This window comes from Staurois parvus, unplaced genomic scaffold (assembly GCF_062004578.1).
Source record: "Staurois parvus isolate SC_StPar_1 unplaced genomic scaffold, SC_StPar_1.0 ptg000136l, whole genome shotgun sequence".
NCBI classification, from domain to species: Eukaryota; Metazoa; Chordata; class Amphibia; order Anura; family Ranidae; genus Staurois; species Staurois parvus.
The window spans coordinates 15,047,501-15,072,129 of record NW_028317932.1 but is presented as its reverse complement, the minus strand read 5'-3'; the positions used below and the strand labels follow the sequence as shown (position 1 = coordinate 15,072,129).

General features: G+C 41.5%; 1 protein-coding gene across 2 annotated transcripts in view; it reads left to right on the top strand.

Moving 5' to 3' along the window:
* Positions 1-24,629, top strand: part of GSDME (gasdermin E) — a 144,902-nt gene that overhangs the window by 68,483 nt on the left and 51,790 nt on the right. For both annotated transcript variants that reach the window (XM_089673210.1, XM_089673209.1), the window contains exon 5: positions 4,286-4,406. In XM_089673210.1, coding sequence (XP_089529336.1) covers positions 4,286-4,406 — 121 coding nt within the window. The remainder of the gene's footprint in view (positions 1-4,285; positions 4,407-24,629) is intronic.

Genomic DNA, 24,629 nt, shown 5'->3' with positions numbered 1-24,629 from the left:
ACATTAGACCTGTACATGTTGAATGTGTCTGAGAGTTTCGGTTCGCCCTGGGGCTGAATTGCATCACTTCCTAGAGAGAGAACAGAAGGGATCTGGCTGGAGGAATAGGAGGCATAGCAGCTACAAGTCATACAAACAAGAAACTAAAGAGAATTAACAGTTTGATTTTAAAATGAATAGTTTCACTGAGTGAACCCAACTGGTTGGAGGTTATCCTGGGGCTTGGTGCAGATTGGAGTCTGCATGATTAAAAAATCTTTTACCTTCATGGAATGGGAGCTTTCCTTGTATTATTCCTGTGTAAGTTGTGCCTTCAGATGTAGTTATGGAGGGTGACCACTGGCTCATCATTTATTAGGGTGTTAGGTAGTTCAGGGAGGAAGGAATAGTGATCTTCTATCACTGGGAGGAAAGGTAAAAATATCAATTTCTCATGTAACAGGTTTTTACTGCAGTATGCAGTTATAATCGGAAAATTTATTTTGCTTTAACAAGATAGAGATAAATGAAAAGCTCTGTAGGTTTTATGTTACGGATAGATGTTGAACTATTTTTGGCGGTTCCTGGGAAATGCTAAGGACTGGCAGTGTGCAGACAGCAAGATGATGAAATTATTGTTATGTCAGACTCCGGTTATTGGAACAGATGTTCTGTCGCTTTCCAAGTCCAGGCACCTCATACCGTCACATCCTTGTAATAGGAGAGGGATGACTGCATGATTATAAGAGCAGAGCCATTCCTGGGATGAATAGTTTTAATCACTGTTTGAAAACCGTTAGAAGCAGAGTACAGAATTGAGATAATACATTACAAGGACGGCTGCTTGCTAAAACCATCCTGTCACCACTGCTTGTGGCTGCTAGGCTAGAATTGAGTCTTATGGCATAGAAAAGTGTCCACACATTTTTAGAGAACAGAGATTGCTCACAGAGAGCTGAATCCAATGGCTTTCTGAAGGCAACAAGGGGCTACCAGAAGTAGTGGACATATAGGGAATCTGCATACTTTTGTTTTCATAACCCCATAAATATGTTTTACGTTTACATTCCATCATCATGATTGATAGTATGGAATGGCCATTTTAGCACATATATTAAATTTATATAAAGACCACTTTTCTGCTTTTAGCAGAGACTGGCACAGCAGACCTGCTCACTACAGAACTTCCAGCAAAGCAAGACTTGATTGAAGTCCCCAGTGCAGAATGCTGAATGTGAGAACCTTTCCTTTGCCAAGCAGGCAGTGATCTTTTGAATGGGATACTTGATAACATTGGTGTGTACTCTGTTCTCCTTTGAATGACCTGTACAGACAGATCTTTTGCTATAGTCATTCTAAGAAGTATGACCACTAAAGCAGCATAGGCTTTAAAATTACTTTGTCAGCCACAAGCCTTTTCAGCACCTTCTAGTAGTTACTGTGTAGTGAAGTTGAATTCCATTTTCTAGATGTGTCATCACCAGAGGAGCAGGAATATGGGAGAATTTTTTTTTTCCATTAGAGGAACAAGTGTACACATCATTGGATATCCTTCACATGAATTGGCTAGACAGCATAAATCTTATTGCCCCCCCCCAATGGCTTTGCGTGCCATTGAGAAGGTGATTAGCTATACCTGATTGAGTTTACAAGTCATTTTTAGGAGGAGGGTGATCCTTTTTTCCCAACACAGTGATTCTGTGTTGAATTTTTTTTTTTTTTTTGGAAGTAGACTGAGTAAATACAGCAGGATAAAACAAAAACCGTGTCTGTCTTTCTAAGCTGCAAAGCATTCAGACTGGCTTGTGCACTGCACTCAGCCTGTGGGCAGTCCCCCAATGTCATCACGTACAATGTAGGGCTATTAACCTTGCGTTGTACGTGGAAGGGCGAGCATGTTAGCAGCTTAGAGAGGAAGCTGCGAGGGATCAGTCACACAGCTGGAAGAACCCTGCTGGAGTGTGAAATAAGGTAGGCAGTGGCTGCCAAAGTAGGGAAGCCAGACACAAGCAGGCAGCTAGGATTTTCATAAGTTGGGCATTGGCAACCTTTTGTATTACTGTCAGGTTTTTTTTCTTGAAGTAGGGTTAGAGAGAGGGGGTGAATTGGTTACAAAAATAGTATTTGCTTGCGTGGCCCAGTTCATGGTGATTCATTTTTCTCATCTATTGCAACCTTAAGCTTGTTTCTTGTGCTAACAGCTATCCTGTTAAAAATTATTATAGAATCCGATATCCAAAGACATACTGGGGTTTATTTACTAAAGCTGGAGAGTTCAAAATCAGACTCCCTTCTGCAAAGAAACCAATCAGCTTCTAACCTCAGCTTGTTAAATGAAGCTTCGGCAATGAAACCTGGAAGCTGATTGGTTTCTGTGCAGAAGGGAGTCTGATTTTGGACTCTCCAGCTTTAGTAAATAAACCCCACTGTGTTTCCATACAGAGAACCAGTGTCATATGTGTAGAACTACCCCCCCAAGGGCTGCAAGTTGATACTTGTTCCCAGTTGTTGCTCTGAGCTTGCAAGCTTCTCAACCTCACTGACACTTTTTAGGTTTGTACATGCTTAAACAGAGAATTAATGCTCCCCAAATTAGTGATAAAGAATATTGGCACATAGTCTAGTAAAAGCATGAGACAATTCTATAGCAGTCATTTTATATTGAACGCTGGGAATCAAGGGTTCCAATTAACAGTTGGATAGTACACGATCTTAAAGGGCACATAAAATTGGTGAACTCTTAAATACAATACCAAATGGTAACACTAGAATAGAAAGGTCAAAGTATATTGATCAAGATAGATTATAAGCAATTAAAGGTAACTGTCAATATGCGACACTGGTTGAAGGGGGAGAGACTTAAAAACTCATTAGCTCCCTCTAGACCACTGGCGCACTAAAATACCCCCTTTGGTTTAGTAATAACACACAAGGGTAGAGTGCTTCATTAGATGGAAATAGTTCTTCATGACCTGTATAAGGGACACTTCCGGTTTGGGGAGAAAGTTGTTTTCTGCTAGCAATGTTGGGGCCCATCGACTATGTTGGATACTTGTGCACCAGTTCTGTTAAGCAGATAAACAAATAGAGTGCTACTAACAAGGGTTCCTTTTTATAGCTGAAGTATAAAGGTGTCTGCATGCAGTGTCTCTAAGCAGTTGAATGGTAGAGGTTGGGTTTCTGCCTACTCACCAACCTGATATGAATGCAGCCTCTGCAGGAACATAGTGTGCTGTGCAGGCTCTTGTGTCTCAACTGAGCAGCGAGGGATTGTAACTCGGTAAGCTGTCAGTGTGATGAAGAACAGCGTGGAAATGCACTGAGAGTTTCGAAGTGCAGATGAACGGTTGCAGCACATAGTCTATTGATCTGCATCACAGCTATGTAGATCCAGTGTCGAAAACGTCACTAACTGGCTAAGCCACAAGGGTCTGCTGCGACTTTTTACAGGACTGCAGTCTCCAAAAGTCCTGTCTGAAGTTCTGAGCCAAGAGTGCGCTTCTCTCATGGTGAACGATGAGGAGATCCCAAACTGAGATATGGAGGAATGATGGAGTTGAATTTAGATCTGCATTGAGCACATGCCTTTTTGACTCTCTTATTAAAAGTCCACTTGATCTGGTAAGAGTCCATTGTTTGTACGGCGTTTGTGTATTCTGGTTTCAAGAGGACGGGGAGATATACATCCATCTCTACACTATACCATACATTGTATATCGGAATCTTTTTTCCTTCTCTTCATCACTTGAACTTTATACATTGTTACGCCAGTTGCTTTTTTGGGAATAATGTAATAGTCTGAATACTGGGGACTAGAGATGAAATACTTAACCCATAGTTCCGCTTGTCTGTGTTCCTTGGTTACCATAATAACGTAACCAGCACTGGGCTACATATGTTTATATCATATACTGTTTACTCGCTGCTTTTTATGGTTGTAAAGGCTGTAGGTAAACCTGTTCGCTACTCCCCCCACAGCCCCCCTAATAAGAGCAGGAGGTGGGGCCAAGCCGTGGCTCTGTCTTATGGATGCATAGAGCAGGGCTCGGGGGCACATACTGCTTGCTTAGCAAGCGGCTTGCTATTGGGGGCACTGGTCAAGGGGGAGGAGCCAGGAGTGCTGGTGGGGGTGGGGAACCCGAGAAGAGGTGGCTTCTCTGTTCAAAACCATTATACAGAGCAAGTAAGTATGACAAGTTTATTTAAATGAAAAAAAAACAGCCTTTAATATCACTTTAAATGAATGTTTTATGTGTAACTAGAAATATTGGTTTTGTGTTTGTATCATACTGCAATGTTTTCACAGGTATCCGTAACAGAAAATGAAAACTTTAGAAAAGATGAAAATACAGTATTGGAAATACCTGCCGCTACTGCCATTGCTTATGCAGTTATGGAATTATTTGTGAAATCTGATGGCCACTTTGGTGAGTCAGATACCGCTACTTAATAATAGCTAATAGTGTCTGTATTTCACGACATAATGAGAAATAAAATCATAGTACATTTGTTATGACATGTTTTTACTACTATAATCTAAACTATAAACTTGTGGATGTTCTGCTGGTGTTCATTTTTCTTACCTTTCAAAGACTATTCCAAACTTGTGAAAGAAAGTTCTGGTGACCCTGTATTCTGAACAAGGTAGCCATATTTTTAACCTTCCCTGACATCATATCAAATAGTTTGACTGAAAAACTGTTTTTTGTTTTGTTTTTGTGTATTTTTTGTTTTGGGTTTAAAAAAAAAAAAAAACTTTTTGCACGATCTTGCGCATTTTCATACAGCATTTTTGAGTGTTGGATTTTTTAAAATTATTATTAGCCAATAGAGAAAAATATTATTTGTTGCTAGGTTTTTTTGGCTTTTCCATCAGCTTTTATTTTTTTTATTATTCATTCATTCATTTTATTAATTTCTTTCTTTTTTCTTTTCTTTTTATTTTGTTAAGGGGTTAGAGGTTAGGTTAGACTTGGGTTTAGGGGTTGGGGTTAAGGTTAGGATTAGGGGTTAATATTTTTGTCTTATTATATTAATAATTCTAATGAATAAATGCACAAATACATATAATTATAAATAGGCTAAGGTTAAGCGTTAATTATTATTACGTTATGAATTTTATTTATGATTTTTATTCGTGTATTTATTTTACATTTATTCTTATATTTTATTTTTTTTTTCATTTAAGCAGAATATTGGGCTAAAGCGTGCAAATCACGTGTTTCCATTAATTTCTGTGGGAATACTACTGTGCAAATCTGCCCAATTTGATCTACAAAAAAAAGCTCCAGAACTTGTTTGATGTTCAGGCATTTGGCTTCAGGCGACTTGGAGTGGAGATGTGAACCATCTCCATTGAGAATAATTGATTTTTGCTCCTCAAGCATTTTGGAGCTTCGAGCTACAAAACGCTCAGGTGTGAATCGGGCCTAATAGGGGCACAGACAGTAGTAAAAACTTGACTGGTGTTCTAATCCATCTCCACTCTCTCATAAGCTAAAAAAAGAAAGTTTTGCCTTTTAGTTATAAAGTGTGCTTACTCTTTTACAGCCTAATTGGGATAATACCTATTTAATGTGTGTTACATGTCCCCATTCACATAGCATAAGTTCAAAACTTCAACTTGCCTTTTTTAGAGGCTCTTTTCTGGAACTTCCATCAAGGTAATATCCTGCTTAGTCCTTGTTATGAGGGGACTGGGAAGCTGAGAAGCTAGGCTTCTCCTTTGTAACAGACTAGATGCCCTCAACATTGGGTAGCAGGGGACAAAAGCCTTCTGTATACATGAAATTGTTTCTACAGAATTGTATTGAGCTCCCAAATGGTGGTATCTAAAAGTTCTAGGCTGCGAGTCTGCTTCCCCAGCAGCCAGTTCATTCACACCAGAGACTGCACACTTACTGCACGATTTTGCTTGTGCAGTGATGTGCATTTGTGTGTGGTGTTTTTATGTGCATTTGCACTGCATTTTACTTAAGCTTGCATTTCCTCTGAGGTCACTTCTGCCTTCTTTGGATTTAGGGTTTGGGATTATCTGCACTGTACTGTGTTGTAGTGCATTTCCATGCATTTGCAGTGCAGAAAAATACAGCTCACTGTACTTTTTTCACTGCACTGCAACAGTGTGAACCACTAGAAGCAAACTGCAGCGTTATTGTGACACCCCAATGACCGTTATGGAGGGGATATGAAGTAGAATAGGTATGGGGGAGAAATAAAATCAGGTAGCATTGGCTAGATGGTGGCTGCTCCCATAAACCAAGTCCTTGAAACCTAATACACACAAGAAAAGCAAATGGAAGAGGGTGCCTCCATCGAAGTGCAAACTGTACATATAAATACCGTAGTAAATAAACATATTACACTCACTTGGTTGGGGTAAGTAGTGTACATGTCATCCTTGAGCCTGCAGGGAGCTGCAGAGATCGTCAGGCAAGCCGCTGGTAAAGGAAGAGTTCTACCAGGTAGTAGTGGCTGGGTGTCAGTTTGTCAGCGGTGCTTGTGTAAAGGAGATCAGCGAGCGCTTAAATCTATACAGCAGCAAATGCACCTAAAAAGGAACCTAAAACCTTCAGTAGCATATATAATCAGAAAAAAGTGCAGCACTGAGAAAACAATCATTGGTATTGAATGATAAAATATAAATATTACAGTGCCAAGTGCTATATGCTAAGTGATAAATAATATGACTATGCAATGGATAAATGAATAAATAAATAAAGGTCCAGTGTGAGTGTGATATTGTCCTTAAATTATGCGAAGTAGAGATCCTGTGCTCAGGTGAAGATATGTTCCATGTGGTGATAATTCCATTCAGTGAAGAAGAATATGGTAAAATGCACACTCCCCATTTATCCATTGCATATTGTCATATTATTTATCACTTTGCATATACGCACTTGGCATTTTATATTTTATCATTTTCAATACCAATGGTTGTTTTCTCAGCGCTGCACTTCTTTATTCTGATTACATATGTCAGCAGTGCTACAAGCTGGAGCGCAGACTGATTCGGATGTGCGGCGGCTTCGCTACGTTATTTATTTGTACAGTTTGCACTTAGAGGGAGGCGCTCTCTTCTGTTTTAATAGTGTGAACTATGCCCATAGGATAACCTGGATTTTGAACTGTGTGTGCAGTTGGAGTGATGTGAAAAATGCATCCCATTGCATCTGGTGTGAATGGGCCCTTAGGACCTATTCAGTGTGGTTTTTTTTTTTTTTTTTTTTCCCCCAGCATCAGTATGGACAGTAAGTTTTATTATTTCTAATGACATAATTCACACCAGTGTGGTCAGTTCCAGAAAACATAAAGTAGAACATTCAGCATTTTTCCTGCACTGGAAAGCTTCAAAAGCACCAGTGGGGAAAAAAAAAGAAACGAAGAAAAAAGCATCTGGAAATGTATCAAAAACACACCAGAACAGATCAAAAACGTGCATGCAGGAGCAGATCTGGAGTGCGTTTTTTGTGGTGTGAACAGGCCTGTAATGTTTTTGAGTTGGTATGCTCTGCTTGAACTACATTAAAGTGTATTATTAGTTTATGCCATTCCCCAGCTGTGCTGCCCTAATTCAGTTTGTCACAGACTTCAGGGATCACAGAGCTGAGAAAACCCGAGTTTGTTTTACCTGTAAGAGCAGAACAATTTCCTTGTTATAAGCCTCCATTAGAACATATTTAATTCCACATCTGCATATGCTTGGGGAGTTATTTGGTCAGTTATTTGTGGATCGTGTTGTCAGCTTGCCACCATATTGTTTTCTACTGACTGGGTGTCTTGGGTGTCAGGAAGTATGTCACTAGCACAAAGTGACATCTGAAACGGAATAACTATAGTAAGGTGTAAAATAAACTGTCAGCATTGGTAAGAATAGTTGATGAATATATAGAAAGGTCACCAGGCAAGATAGCTGAGAGCACAACCAGAGGCCAGGTGTTTAAACACATGCGGCTAATTTACATGCTCTCTGTCATGTCATAAGTAAAGCTGTCATTCAGTGGTATGTTCCCGTGACATAACCATGTGAATGTTCAACATGTGATCAACTCCTGGTGTATCTCAGGACACGGAGACCGCAGTTGACAGAGGCCATATACAGATTTAGCAATTTCCGAATGCAGCAGAGCTGAACAGGCCATTATGACATTAGTGAAAGATCAGAGCCAATATTAGGTCACTCTGTACAAGGAAGGATATTTCTACATTTTATTATGCTGTACACCTTTCTATCAAAGGGAGCTGCAGTATTGCTTTATTTCCTGAAGGTTGAAGTAAATACCAACATAAAAATTCCTCTATCAGCTCCGTTATCAAGAAAACTACAGGAGTGGCTTGACAAGCTGTAAGCTCTTTAAGGAATCATTTTTAAGGTGCTAAATTCTTGTTTGATCAGTATTTTTGTGTAGGCCACTGGACATTCATTTATGAAAATATTACAAAGGACTAACCCGTATGAAGCTTTACAGACCAGCTTTTTCTTAGTCTGACAGCAAGTAATACTTGAGTATGTAATGGTGCTTATTATACTATGTGGTTGATTTACTAAAGGCAGTCTGTGCACTGCAAGTGCAGTTGCTCTAGATCTGAGAGGAAGCTCTGGAATGAAGGGAAGCTGTGCTGATTTTTACCATCCAATCATGTGCAAGGAAAAATGCTATTTTTTATTTTCCTTGAAAATGAGGGGTCATAATGTACTCTTAAAGCATAAATAAATTCTATTGCTTTGGGGGAAGCTCTTACAATGTGTAAGTATGAACTTAGTTACATTTTATGGGCCACTTGCCTACTAGAATGCACTTTTCCTGCCTTGGCAGGTCCAAGCTAACAGTCATAGCTCTGTCCTTGTTGCCATCATCTTCTCTGCCCCTTCATCTGGGTCTCACTTTGCATATCTTCATCTTTTGCACGGGCGCTAATGAAGGAACTCCTGTGTGTGTGAATTCATAAGTTGATTTAGGCCCTATTCACACCTGTGCGATTTGTCATCAATAGACTGCACTTTGCAAAATGCGTTTGCTCTCCACAAGAGCAGTTGTTCCAGAGCTTGGTAAATGAGCAGATGATTTGCTGACTTCAATCATCCAATCATGTTGCTTTTTTATTTATCTTGCCTATGATTGGGTATTCTTTGCAAAGTGAAGCTTTACATCATTTACTAAGCTCTGGAGCAAGTGCACGTGCAGTGCACAGTATATTTGCCTTTAGTAAATCAACCCCAACGAGTCCTTGATCTATGATATTAAAGTATAACTAAAGGCAGAATGTTTTTTTTGGACAGAGTGGAGAGGGATTAGAATGCTTGTCAGTTTATATTGCTTTTATTGCTGTCTTTATCCCCGTTACGGAGATTCACCCTTTCCATTTGTCCAGTTCATCATTATTGAAAGTAAAAGATAATCCCTAATTTTGGAATGTCCCTAGAAAAGTAATAGAAGGGAAAGCTTCTGATGGGGACACTAGTTCTGGTGAATTAGGGGTCTCAAAGGAATTCCTTTAATTTGCAGGGATTTCCTCTCACTTCCTTTATGGCTGTGGGACAGGAAATTAAGGGAAATCTCCGCAATGGGACACTGATGGCGAAGAAAAAAAAATCTGACTGGTTACAATCTTTCTTGCTCTATCTAAAATGATAAAAATTGCCTATAGTTCTACTTTAAAGGGAACTTGCTATGGAGGAGGTCATTGCTGACCTTCTTCCAGATATGCTTTTTTGCCTGGCCGACACTTTGGCTTCAGCATTTCTCATCCACAGATATGAAGAAAGTGAAGTTAGAATTTAAAACAAGTACAATTATTCTGCTCTAGTAGCTTAAAATAATGTTGTTGGGTTAGCATAAAAGGCAGAGAACTAGCATTTTAGTCAATATTGGTAGCCTCCTTATTTTCATCACAGGTTTTCTTTAGTCCTTTGGTCTTGTTTACACTTGTGGTGGCCTCTGAAAAGCAATCTGTGGTGGCTCGCTCTTTAGGGAATGTTTCACAGGGAATATTTGTTGCCTCCTCTCTACCTGTTTTAACCCCTAAAAATCTGCACCACTGCAACATAACTCTGTTGCAGTGCGGTTGTATAGTGGCCCCATTTAGTTTTAATAGGTCACATTTGGCAAGTGGAACTGCATATGAAGTATATTAGTGTTAAATTATGTTGCAACTATGACAAGCATTGTGGGGGGGCGGGGGGGGCTAAAAACACAGCCTTTGGCTGCCAAAGACATTATACTATAGGTACTGATAACCAAGGGTAAAGCATGTTTATTGCTGCAAAGTATCATTTGCTTTAAAAACACAGAGGGTTCAGGAAGGAGAGCAGTGGGAGATCGGTGACTCCAGTTTCTTTTAGCTCTGAGCACTTTCAAGTTCAGATCTTCAGTATGCCTGTGGCAGTTGTCTGGAAAGCAGCAGGTTGGGGACTCTCACTCTCTAATCTTTGTTGGCTGAAGGCAGTAGGCTACCATTTAGGTTTAAAGTGACACGAAACTCTGGTTAAATAAAAATAATAAATCTATTAAAGTATGTATTCTTGACTCAAAAAACTTTCTATTGTTCTCTGCCTCCAAAAATACAAATTTGCTCTTTTTTTTTTCTGCTGTGATTGGATCTGTTAGGGGGTGGCTATGTTCTATCTTCATGGTCCCACTGTATATGGGGACGTAATCGCCCTGTCTCGCACATTCCCAAGATGAACTTTGGGACTATGGGATTTGTAGTGCACATAGAGCAATGCATGTGATTGCAACTAGCAAGCGCTGCTTGTTTCATACAAACAGAAGTGAGGGTGAAAAGCTCACCGAGGATGTTACACAGAGGCAGAAAAACACACAACAAATTTTATAAAACAAAAGATTTCAGGGCCATAGGTTTTTGACATCCTTGGCTCTATTGGGGAGATTTAAAACACTCGACCTGGTGCCAGTGTTGTCTTTGGGACAGGAACCGAGGGGACATCTTTAACTGGATGCATACTGCAATAAAAAAGATAGGTGCCCTGCTTGAGTTGGGTTGGGGGGGGTGGCAAATCCCTCTTTTTCTCCTCAACAGGGACAGCAAATAAAAGGAACGCTCTCCAATAGGATCACACACCAATGACAACTTGACTGTCTCTTTTTCTGAAATCCAAATGTCTGTTTGTCTATCTTTTTGTGTGTCTATACACTTTTTAGTTCAGTTCTTTAAAAAATCATGAGATTATTTTGTCAGTTCAGAGTGTGGTGGCTCTTGTCTCATGTTGCAACACCAACTAAAATCAGGCTTACTCTGAAGGCCCGTCAAGGTAGGAATACAGGAGAGAGAGAGTAGGCATCACCAGTGTGGTTAGTCACTAGTGGTGCAGAGCTGAAGGATCTCAAATATATTGTCAAGCTCCATATACAGCACAGCAGCACTGTGACTGTAACAGTATGGCTGGAGTTGCCCTTTAAGCAGTAGAAATGGGATGACATTGTGTGCTCACTTCTAACATTGGCACATCCTGGGTTACAGTGGGTGGTAAGTGTAGGTGTTCTGATGGCGTCACAAATGCTTTGGTACAAGAACATTTTATTAGCAACATGTTGTATGCCAAGATTGTGCTTACACAGTATGTCTAGAGACTTGGAGGGAGGAGAACCAGCTAAGGAAAGAAGAGATTTAAAATATTAAAAATGTTAGTGTTTTAATATATAGTGGCATGCGAAAGTGATTACAATTCCTTAATTTTAAAGGTAACACTGTGTACTGCGTTATTTAACAAAGCATAAAGCAATATGAGAAGTACAGTGAACCACCATTTAAAAGGTTTCCTTAGCTTCTTTGCTGTAAGTCAGCATTGCTGTAGTGTACTATGAAGTCCAGTATGATTATTAAAGTACTCAGTCTGGCATGCTGTGTTAAGGAAAAAAAAAACTTTCAATTGCAGCTCTCCTCCAGCCTTTCTCACACCCCCTCCTCCCCCACCTGAGTTTTCTCACGTGCTGTCCCATCTGCAGCAGCTTTTCTCCCCTCTTCCTAGTCTGAGGCTTTGCTGATAGCAGTGGGAGCCATTGGCTCCTGCTGCTGTCACAAAAAATCCTGTGAGGAGGGAGGGGGGCCAAGCCACACCCTGTGTGGTTTTTATGGACACATAGCCTGGCTTGATGGCACACCCACACAAGTGCCCCCATAGCAAGCTGCTTGCTGTTGGGACACTTGGAGAAAAGGAGCAGAGAGAGCGCCAACGGGAAACCCCTAAAGTGGAGATTCAGGATGCTCTGTGTAAAACTATTGCACAGAACAGCTATGTACAACATGTTTTGTTTTTAGGGGGAAAAGAAACTTGGGTCTAGAACCACTTTACTGTTTAAATCGAAATTTCAGGCTACACATAACTAATGTTAAGAGGAGGAGGAAGCGTTTTTTTTTTTATTTTTTTTTAACACTTATTCTGGCTAACCTGTATAAGAAAGATTTATATACTTACCCATTTTCAGCCTGCTTCATTCTGGACGTGCGATCTTCACTGTGTCAGGGGAGAGAGCGCTCAACATCGGCTAAAATACTTGGGAGCAGCAACATCACCCATATGCTCCTATAGCTCATCTGTTGTTAGTGCTCCCTGTTCTCCCCTGCAGCTGCCACTGGCTGACACAGGGGAGCCGAATCACGTGATTAGACCTGAGTAGCTTGAAAATAGGTAGGTATATACATCTCTCTTGGAGAGGTAGTGAGCACTGGAGCGGCGGAGAATGGTGACCGTCACCACTCTCTGCTCAGAGCTGAGTGATCAGCCATCATGTGAATGCTCAGTTGTCGAGCTTAGGGCTGTTGGGAAACATCTGCAGCATAACACTGCGGCAAGAGGTGAGTATGTGTGTTTGTGTTTTTAGTCACCCCAAACTTCTTTTAGGATTAGTTAGGTGTATCCTAGAATTCACTTTAAGTTTGTTTTGTAAACACTGTACTATTTAGCTTGGGGGTCAGCAACCCTTAGATCACAATCAACCAGTAGATTGCGGCCAGGTGACTGGTAAATCGCGGTCTGGGCTTGCTGACCCTCCATCCCAGAGCATCAGAGTTCAATGCAGAGGGACTATTTGTAAAGTTGGAGCTGTAGTAGGGAGCAAGAGCTGCATATGCCAATGCCTCTGTAGTGCTGGCTCCTGTCCAATGCAGAGTGATACCAACTGCACGCCACCTCTTATCCCGACTAGCGGTCTCCAGAGTGGTGCCAGGAAAGAAGAGATTTTCAGGTCAATGTGAAGCAATACACTGGGCATAATAGTATAGGGCTGCTATCACACTGATGGTCTGTGGTTTACCCACACTCGGGTGCAGTGCAGGGTACCTGTAGTTTTCCTGCTGGGTTACTGTTCTTAGCCATAGACTTTTATTATATCCTGCGGGTTGGCAGCACTTTCTGAAAGCAAACCAAAACGTCTGAATACAGGAGTTTTGGTGCATTTTCAGAAAGTGCACCACACCTGCAGGATATAATAGAAGTCTATGGCAAAGCACAGCTAACCCAGGAAAGTGCGCTGCACTCGTAAACCGTAACACATCAGTGTGAAAGCAGCCTTTATAGGGGGCTCAGAACAGTAAGGGTCATTTACATTTGCGGTTTGGGAGTGATAAAACCCCATTGTTTTGGTTTGGGGGTGGAGCCTAAACATGGCGGCGACGGAGAGCACGATGTGAGTGCTCTCCGGTAACCTCCAAACTGACCATCCCGAGACCCTCATGGTGCGAAGCCCTACCTGACTGAGGTGGGCTCCAAGGGAGGAGAGGCTGGCGCGGTGAAGGCAGTGGAGAGCGGGCACGGACCTCCGGGAGGTGAACACGCTGCAGAGATCCCAGTGCAGCTGTCGGGTTGCCGGGGAATCGATGCAGGGCGGTGTGAGCACGCCGCTCGCCGCAAAGGACTACTGGGAAGTGGAGATGCCGGCCGGTTTCCTGACAGGGAGGCAGTGACACGCCGGCCTCCCCTGCCCTACATGGCTGGAAATTCGTGCGGCTAGAGGGTGGCTGATCTGATGTGACAGGGGGATGCCGGCTCGTAGCTGTTTGTACCTCCTGGCCGACTGTTTGATCCTGAATCCCTGAGGAATCCCCCCCAGGTCTGAGTAGCAGTGAAGGCCCTCCAAACAAGTCTTGACTCTCCGTCGGTGAAGGGAAGGGTGAGTGAAAGCTGTTGGGGGCCTATTGTGGTGTGGACCCCTGAGCGACACAGGCGACCAAGGGGTGAAGGAGGGGTGGATTCCCAGGGGTTAGAAGAGAAGAAGAGAGGAGACCCAGGTGTCCCAAGAGAGTAAAGAATATAGGAAAAATTGCAAGTCTATTAAGTTATATAGAGGATATGAAGAACAAAGGTCCCAAGGGAGCAGGGCCCAAAGGGTCCCAAACAGGAACAATAAAGAAACTTACATCATATGGAATTATTACGCCAGAAAGGGCCCAAGGCGCAAAGGGAGAAATGGACACTAGTTCAGGATCTAGCCCTAGATTATCATTGGGCATGAATAGCAGTGGCGGCCAACAAACAGTGGATGGCTGGGGAAAAAAAGAATCTGACGGTGAACTACAAATACCAAATAAGAAGGAGATGGTAGAAATGTTTAAAAATTTGGAAAAAATGATAAAACATGAAATGACAGCTATTCGAAACGACTTAGGATATCTGCTATCAAGATTAGAAGAAATGGAGGAGAAAGTTAAAATCCAGGCCCAGAACATAGATAATCTAAGGGAAAAAATAAGCCAATTAGAAAATAACCAGAAAAAAATGATCTATAGGATGGAAGATCAAGAAAATAAAGAAAGAAGGTGTAATCTTAGAATACGAGGAATCTCAGAGACTGCTAAAGGGGGAATACTATATGAATTAGTTAAAAAAAACCCTAAACTCCATAAGAGACAGACCTGAAACAGACGGGATCAAGTTAGACGGAGTGTTTAGAATAGGAAAGTTCAAACAGGCTACTGAGAAGGAAAGACCGAGAGACATAATTGTCCAGTTCCAAAATTTTGGGGTCAAGGATGAGATTTGGAAGAAGACCAAGGGAAGATCATTAAGTTTGGAGACTTGACTATCCAAATCTATGCGGATTTAACAGTAGAGACCCTAAGGAGAAGGAGATCCCTGAAACCCTTGTTGGAGCAAATGAGAAAACAGAATGTGCAGTATAGATGGGGTACCTCAGCATCTCTAATTGGCTGGAAAAATGGGGTCACAGCGTATCTGAGATTTCCGGAGGATATAAGAGATTTTTGTGATAGACTGAACTTGCAAAGAATGGAGATAGCTGGGTGGGAAGAAGAAAAAGAAGACAAAAGAAATACAAATGATACAAGAAAAGAGGACTGGCAACATGTTGGTGGGAGGGGGGTGGGAGGCCCCGGGGTTGGGGAGGGAAGAGAGGGAGAATTAAGTAGAAAATGATTTTTTTTTTTTTTTTCTCTCTCTCTTACTTCCCTCTCTCGCCCCTGGTCTTCCCCCTCCGGATGTTGAGACCCGCTTGGAGACTCCGGTTAGGGGAGGGAGGTAAAGAGTAACAATTCTTGCTGAGCCTTGATGATAGAGAGAGGGAATCGGGGGGGGGGGGGGGGGTTGGAGGAGAGGTGAGCCGTACATAGGCGGAGCTTACGCCCCAAATTTTAAATCAATGGTGGAAATGGATCCACAAATGATTTGTAGGCAGTTTATAGGCCTAAAAATGGGTAGGGGAAAAAGAGAGGGCGAGGGTCGGGGGAGGGGGGGGGGAGGGCGGCCGGGCTGGGAGGGTTGGGGGGAGGGGGGGGGGAGTTGGGTGGGAGGGAGGGAGGGGAGGAGGTATTGGGTTAATACTCTGCATGACAGAAGGGGTAAAGAGGAAGAGGCAATCTGGAAGAGAGATGGAGTTAATTGGGAAGGATGGAAGAAATACAGTTTATAACCTATAATGTGAACGGGCTGAGTTGTCCAGGGAAGAGATTTAGGTTGTTTAATGAGTTACATCATAGGGCGACGTCAGTGGTATTTTTACAGGAGACGCACTTTGAGATAGAGGCAAACGTGAAATTGAAATCCAAACACTATCCAATATGGTACTATGCAGATACTCCAATTAAAAGAGCAAAAGGGGTTGCAATAGGTTTGGCAAAGAATGAGATTTGAGCTGGAGGATAGAAGAACCGACCCGGAGGGGAGGTTTTTATTCTTAAAAGGTAGACTTCAGGGGATTGAGTGTACTTTAGCCAATATATACTGCCCTAATAAAAACCCGGAGATGTATATGAAGGGTCTGTTGAAAAAATTAATAGAATTTAAAAAGGGCGTTTGATAGTAGCTGGAGACCTAAATTTCTGTATGGACCCACAAAAGGATAATACCTCTTCTGTGCAAAGAGAGGGGAGTAGGTCTCTGAGAGCTTTGAAAAAAGTGATGCATGAATATCAACTAGTGGATACCTGGAGAATAACGCATATGAAAGACAGAGACTATACCTTCTTCTCTAATGCACACGAGATATACTCGAGATTAGATTACATCTTAATAGACCACCAACTTATAGATCATCTGGTTAAAATTGATATAGAGACAAGGACGTTCTCGGATAATGCTCCGGTCGTAATGAAAATGGGATGGGGAAGAAGGTGGACTAGAGGATTAGGGTGGAGGTTAAATGAGGTTCTTCTTCTGGATGAGGATGTAGTTCAGAAAATCGAGAAAGAGATTAAGGTATACTTTAAGGAGAACGAAACAGAGGAAGTATCGATAGCTACAGTCTGGGAAAGCCATAAGGTATTCATAAGAGGAATCTTGATTGCGGCAGGAGCAAGGAAGAAAAAGGAAAGAGAGAGGGTCAGTGGGCTATTAAGAGAAATATTGGACTTGGAGCAGATACATAAGAAGAAAATAACAAAAGATACGAGACAGAAGTTATTGGATAAAAAAGATGAGCTAGAGAGGTTGATGGATGAGGAGAAGAGAAGAGTATACAACAGGGTTTTGAACGAGAGATATAGATGGGGAGACAGACCAGGAAGATATCTAATGAGAGCTTTGAATAAAAAGAAAAATAGGAACTATATAGAAAAGATAAAAAGTTCAAAGGGGGAGTTGGTCCACTCAAATAAAGAGATTATTAAAGTGTTTACGGAGTATTACAAAAAGTTATATAATATTAGTCCCCAAGGCCCTCTAAAAGAAGCTCAAGAGGGAATTAATAAAAAAAAGATGACATACTTGAAAAATGCGGGATTACCAAAACTAAGTGAAGCACAGTTGAACTCCCTAGACGCAGAAATTTCCCAGGAAGAAATTAAAATAGCATTAAAAAGCACAGGGGGGGGGGAAAGCCCAGGCCCGGATGGCTATACAGTTAAGTACTATAAGAAATTTAGTGAAGTACTGTTACCCAAGCTGGAGAAATATATGAATGCTCTGGGAGGTGGGATGGAAGTGAGGAGAGAATCCCTACAGGCCCATGTAGTACTTATTCACAAGGAGGGAAAAGATCCATCTCAGTGCTCCAGCTATAGACCTATCTCATTATTGAACACTGACACTAAACTGTATGCAAAGGTGTTAGCAAACAGGTTGAGGGATCTGATGCCTGAATGGATCCATGGAGACCAGGTGGGCTTTGTACCGGGGAGAGAAGGTAGAGATAACGGCTTGAGAACCCTGATGCTTATTCAGAAAAGTAGAAAAGGGAAAGCCCCGGTGGTGCTCTTGTCAATTGATGCAGAGAAGGCATTTGATAGAGTGGACTGGGGCTTTATGATGGACAACTTAAAAGTGCTGGGGATAGGTGATAGAATGCGAGAGTGGATAAGTAAATTATATAGGGAGCCTACTGCAATCATCACGGTAAATGGGGAGAGATCAGAACCCATTGGAATGTCTAATGGTACAAGACAGGGCTGCCCACTGTCCCCTTTACTATATGTATTGTCACTCGAACCTCTGTTGTCAATAATAAGAAATAGTGGATCGGTAAAGGGAATTCAGATAGAATCCATAGAACATAGAGTAGCGGCCTTTGCGGACGACTTATTGTTCTATGTGGGGAATCCCCGAATAACTCTCCCAAATATAATGAAGATTCTGAAGGAGTACGGTGAACTATCAAATTTAAAAAATTAATCCAACGAAAACAGAGATCCTGAATATTAATATATCAAAGAATGAAAAAGAAAAACTACAAAAAGAATTCCCCTTTATATGGAGAGAAAAAGAGATAAAATACCTAGGAATAAAACTCACTGCCTCATCTAAGCATTTGTATAGATTAAACTATATCTCTTTGATAAATGAGATCAGGGAAGATTTAAAAAGACTAGGAGGAAATCCATCCTGGATAGGACGTATAAACCTAGTCAAAATGGTAATTATGCCTAAAATACTGTATAGATTTCAAATGGTACCAATTAAAATTCCAGAAGCCTTCTTTAAGATAATGAAAAAAATGTTAACGATACATATGGAAGAATAAAAAACCCAGAATAGCATATGAAACATTGAGTAGGACTAAAGAGAAAGGGGGAGTGGGTCTACCAGATGTCAAGAGATACTATAAAGCAGTGGTTTTAGCAAGAATATATGACTGGACATTTAACCATAAGGGGAAAAACTGGGTAACAATTGAAAATGATCTTAGTGGCATTAGATTGAACCAGATGATATGGGTTCCACCACAGTTCAGGGGAATTAAAGAAAGCACAAGTATCTACACTTTAAATGTTCTTAGGGTATGGGACAATTTACACAAAAACATGAAATGGGAATTTAATTCCATATTAATGCCTCTCACAAATACTGAGTACTTTCCCCCCGGGAAAGAATAAGATATCAGGGAGATGGTTCAGAAAGGAGGATACCCAACTGAGAGATGTTTTGGTGGAGGGGGAATTGAGACCACTTAAAGATTTAATAGATAAGAAGGGAGATATTTTTATTAGAATAGATGAGTGGAAATATCATCAATTGAAATGTTTTATTGGAAATCTACCGAAACCCCTGAGAATAAAACAGGAGTGGAATATGTTCGAAAGGTTGTTAGAGACACGAAGGGATGGGAAGCACGGTATTTCAAAAGTGTATAGAATACTCACAGAATTAGACACAAACACAAAGTTAATTTTTATCACAAAATGGGAAAGAGATACGGGAGTTGGGTTTGATGAGGATAGACAGAGAAAGATGTTTAGATTGATACACGATAATGTTAGTATGAGAGAGGTTGAGGTTAATTATAAGTGTGTGACACGATGGCACATTACACCAAGTGTAGAGCACAAGATGAATGGGGAAAACTCAATATGTGTTGGAGAGGATGTAGAGAGATAGGCACGGTGTTTCACATATGGCGGGAATATCCGAAAATCCAGGCTTTTTGGAAGATAATAGTCAAATTGATTAAAGAAATAACTGAAATTGACATAGGGTTAGACCCAACGACGTGCCTCCTACACAATGTGGAGACATCTGTAAATAAATATAAAGATTCAGGTATTTGGTACTTCTTGAATGCGGCGAAAGGGTTGATACCCAAGTTTTGGCGGAAAGCTGAGGTACCGAAGGAGGAAGACTGGATTAATAGAGTAAACCAGATAGGTAGAATGGAAAGATCATACCATATGCAGGAAGATAGGATGAGAGTTTATTTTAGGAGATGGGAAAAGTGGGAAAGAGCAGGATTGAAAGAGAAATATAGGAAAATATGAACTAGGGTGTTAGCAAAAAATGAATAAGCCTCAAGAGAGTAGAATGGGCTAGAGTCTGCAGAGGGGGAGGAGGGGGGATGAGGGGCGGGAAGGGGGGGTAGTGGGATGGGAAGGAAAAGAGTTTTTTAGTAAGGGAAAGGTAGAAATGTTATAAATGTCTATTTGTATGAGAATTATTTCCCTTTTTTGGGTTTTTGTATTAACATGAAAAAGTTAATAAATATTTAAATTAAAAAAAAAAAACCCATTGTTTTTACCACCCTCGCCCCAACCACACCCCCTTTAGCTCTAGTGGCCGGGGTGTACACATACCAAAGCAGGGGTTATACACCTTGTCATGGTTGGTGGGTGTAGCTACTACCAAAAATGACCCATTCAAGTGAATGAGGCCGCTATGCAAGTGCCCTGCAACCTTGTGAAGTACAGCAATCAAGGTTAAAGCAAGCAGTGTTGTGTTGCTTCTCACCACCTGCTTTAACCCGTTGAACTCCACGGAAGCATGCAGTTGCGGGGCATTTGCACAGTGGCCCCATTTACTTGAATGGATCACGATTGGCAGGCGGTAGCACCCGCTAAAAGCAACAGATTTAATTCCTGCTGTAGCAAGTGTACACCTTTGGCTGCTGCCTCAGCAGCTAAAGGGGGGTAGGGATGGGGGGGATGATAAATCCTCGATTTAACCACAGGGTTTTACCAACCCACAACTTTATATGTGAATGAGCCCTAAGGGTGCCGCTGTCGAATGCAGCTAAGGGCTCATCCATAAGTGCAGCAGGCAGTGCTGCTCCTTTGAAAAGCAACCTGAGGTTGTTTGACAGGTGGTGAGGAGGAGATATGTTGCATGTGATTTAAACCCAGAATTGCTGTGCAATGCATCCGATTGCGACATAGTAACACGGCAATTGGAGGGTTAAATCAGGTGTGAGGAGGCAACACTGCTCGGTGATCTTTGACTTCTCCCATGTTGTTGAGGTAGATTTCCACCTCTTTAAGGTTGCCTACCCCTGATTTAGTTGAACCTAAAATTGTTATATCGTGATCAGCAGTCCCTGCAATGCGTTCTATCAGAGACCTGTGCAGGTTTTTTATCTGCAGTTTTATGAGAGTACCTTTTTGTGAATGTGTGACCTCATCAGATTTATTCATAAATTGTAGCTATTACCGGACACCCAGAGGAGGAATCATTCAAGCTATCATTTCTCTTCCATCTACTGAGCAGTGCTGTTGACCCTACAGTGCCATGGGAATTGTAGCTCTCAGTGGGTATAAAATGTGAGTGTGCTGGACAGACCACAAGACTCCTCGCTTGTTAATCAAATGATACCATGGGAGGCGGTTCAAGCTGTAATGTAATTATGTTGCTGCTCATTGCAGAAGGTGTTACCTTTTTAGGGTAGATTTAGACGTGTCTCTAAATCCACTGCTCCTCTGAAGAGCAATCTGTTCTGATCACTTTTCAGAGGCAATTGGCAGGCAGTGAGGAGGCGATGTAAACACCTCCTCACTGCCTTTTTTACCCCATTTATGCGGACAAACGCACCGCAACTGCATGCATTACATGAGGTTGTGGGGCATTTCCTCTGCTTCCCTGTCCACATGGGTTGCATTTCAAAAGGCTTTCTGATCACATGTTGGGTCGTTTTTGCTGTGGGCGTGAAGCCTTATGACAGTGAGATGTAAACTCATCCTTCTGCTGCCATTTGGGATGGAGGTTGGGGGGGTGTTAAAAATGCAGCTGAAATGCGCATTTTTACTGTTCCCCCTAATTGCATGTCTAAGCTGAGCCTTATATGAACGTTATAAACTTTCTGCCTGATGTTCAGCTTTGATAAATGTTTGTTTGCTTTGCAAACCTTTTATCACTCTACACCTAATATAGATAAACTGGGTTTTACTTTAAATTCTGAGAACCCCTTGCACCTGTTTTGGATCTTCCAATGGAGTGGATCAGGGTCTCCAAAATTTCTAGACAAAGAGCCAGTTTACTGTCCTTCAGACTGTAGGGGGGGCCAGACTGTGGCCATTGGGAGTTGAAAATTTCCCGATGTCAGTGGGGAAAGAAGAATGCCCCATCTTTTGTGCCAGTGGGAGGAGTTGTGCCCCATCAGTGGGGTCATAGGACCCCATTGTTGGTGTCAGTGGGAGGAGTTGTGCCCCATCATTGGTGTCATTGGGAGGAATTGTGCCCCATCAGTGGGGTCATTGGGCCCCATTGTTGGTGTCATTGGGAGGAATTGTGCCCCATCATTGGTTTAAGTGGAAGGAATTGTGCCCCATCAGTGGGGTCATTGGGAGTAATTGTGCCCCATCATTGGTGTCAATCTGAGGAATTGTGCAACATCATTGGTGTCATTGGGAGGAGTTGTGCCCCATCAGTGGGGTCATTGGGACCCATTGTTGGTATCAGTGGATGAAATAGTGCCCCAAGGGCCAGATAACAGCAAGCAAAGGGCAGCATCTGACACTCGGGCCGCAGTTTGGAGACCACTGGAGTAGATGAAAGACAACACTGTTTTTAGCAGTCTCCAATTGCAAGTATAAACTTGTCTAAACTGTGATGTATGAATGGTTTAAGTAGATCTATTTGGCTGGGTTTTGAGCGTCAGATGTGGCTTCTGGGAATTCACTATTTTAATACTATGTACTGCCCTACATTAGTTACACAGAGCAGATGTGTACTGTATATGTAATTGGATGACGTGAAAGTGAAACTATCCCAAATACCTGTTTTTATTACATAATAAATAGAACACAGGTCATAATAACCATGTAAAGAAGTACATAAACTCCCTCGCAAAACAAGGTGATAAAAAGTGATTACTTATAATTGACAGAACAATACAAATCATCATTTTTACCATTCCAGCAGCTATTCTAAAATGGCAGTGACTGCTGGACCTACTATCACTGGTATATTAGAATATTTGGTGTAGCATCAGTGGATGTTTACTGTGCTTTAAATAGAATATTGTATAGTTCTTATTTAGTATCTCTAGCTCCCTATGCTGATGTATACTATAAATTCACTGCATTTATGGCTATAGAGTCACTTGAGGCACTAATGCAAGTTGATGCATATAAATACTAGCTGTGGGAACTCATTTACACCTACAGTATGTGTGTATGGAATCAAAAAGATATTTAATGCATCTTAGAGCAGTTTCAATGCAATTGAATATCTGAAACAATCCCATTGTACGCTTTCTAACCGATTTTCTTGCTTTACCCTCATGTAAATGAGTCTCGAAGATGACTTTATGGACTTTTGCAGTGTCCCCTGGTCTTTTACTGCTATGATCCATGCAGCTGGCACTCGCCATGCAGTAAGCTTAGAACCATGGTCTTCCAGTTCTATGTAGTTGTCAGAGTTATCATTAGTAATGATTACATGCTTTGAAATTGTAGGTCTTTTAGTATATGGTCATTGGGAATGAGTGGTGTTGATCTACTATAAAATTTGGCCTGTTTTTTGTGATCTAATTTTGCTGATGACTTTTCCATCATCTTCCATTGTCCCAAGTGAAGTTGTGGGGGTAATAATCCCAAAAGGAAAGTCAGACGTTGACTTCTAGTTGACAATGTCTTTTGTTTGTAATAATTGTGCGGCCTTATCCAGGATGGAAACAATGTAGACGTCACTTGCAATAATAGGGATTAAACTACAGAGTCATGCAAGCACTTGATAATGCTGCAAATGCTTGCACATGGTAATTTTCCAAGTTCTAAAATAGCAAGCAATCGTGGGTAGGGTTTTTTTTTCATCGTAGAAAAGGGAACAGGCACTACATTCCATCCATACATTAACTGAGTTTTAGATTTACTATACATGTTACAATCTGAACAACCTCCTTTAGATTTACCAAGAACTATGTAAGGTGAGGGCTTGTCTGATTGGATATAGATTGGTTGGATAGTTTAGGTAGGTCCTCATATTGCATACAGTGGGTATAGAAAAGAATCCCCCCCCCCCCCCCTTAAAATAATTATTTTGTTTCTAAAATGAAGACGAAACAGTTTTTGTTTTATCTGTATTTATTCAGTGCAACTTATAACATCCAAATGAAAGATATAACACCAACAACATTCAAAATACTAACCACAGCTTACAAAGCCATCCACAACTCTGCCCCCAGCTAAATCACCAACCTCATCCACAGATATCCCAAATCGCCCACGCCGCTCCTCCAATGATATCCTCCTCTCTAGCTCCCACGCTGGCCTCCAGGACTTCTCCAGAGCCTCTCCCATCCTCTGGAACTCCCTACCACGGCATGTCCGGTCAGCCCCCACCCTGTCTGCTTTAGGCGATCTTTGAAAACTCACATCTTCAGGGAAGCCTACCCCACCTCCACTTAAGAACTGTACTTGAATCAACTCCGCCAGATCATCCCCCACAGCTATCACCTTTTGTATCACCTCCCCCTTCCGTTTAGATTGTAAGCTCCAGGAGCAGGGCCCTCCTATTCCTTCTGTACTGAAATGAATTGTAATTGTACTGTCTCCCTTATATTGTAAAGTACTGCGCAAACTGTTGGCGCTATATAAATCCTGTATTATAATATGTCAGAAAAAAAAATAAAAAACAGAATGACTGAGTTGGAAAAACGATCGCCCCCTTGTGTCAGTATTTTGTTGAACCACCTTTTGCTTTCATTCCAGCCTTTAGTCTGCTGGGATGTCTCTACTAACTTTGCACATCTAGACTTTGCAATTTTTGCCCACTCTTCTTTGCAGAACTACTCAAGTTCAGTTAAATTTGATGGTGACCATTTGTGGACTGCAGTCTTCAAGTCATTCCATAGATTTTCAATGGTGTTTAATTCTGGGCTCTGACTAGGCCATGCAAGGAAATTCACCTTTTTCTCCTTTAACCACTGTTTGGTCATTTTTTCGGTGTGTTTTAGGTCATTGCCATGTTGGAAGGTAAACCTTCTTCCCAATGACCACTTTTTGGCAGAGGGCAGCAGATATTCCTCAAGAATTTGACAATA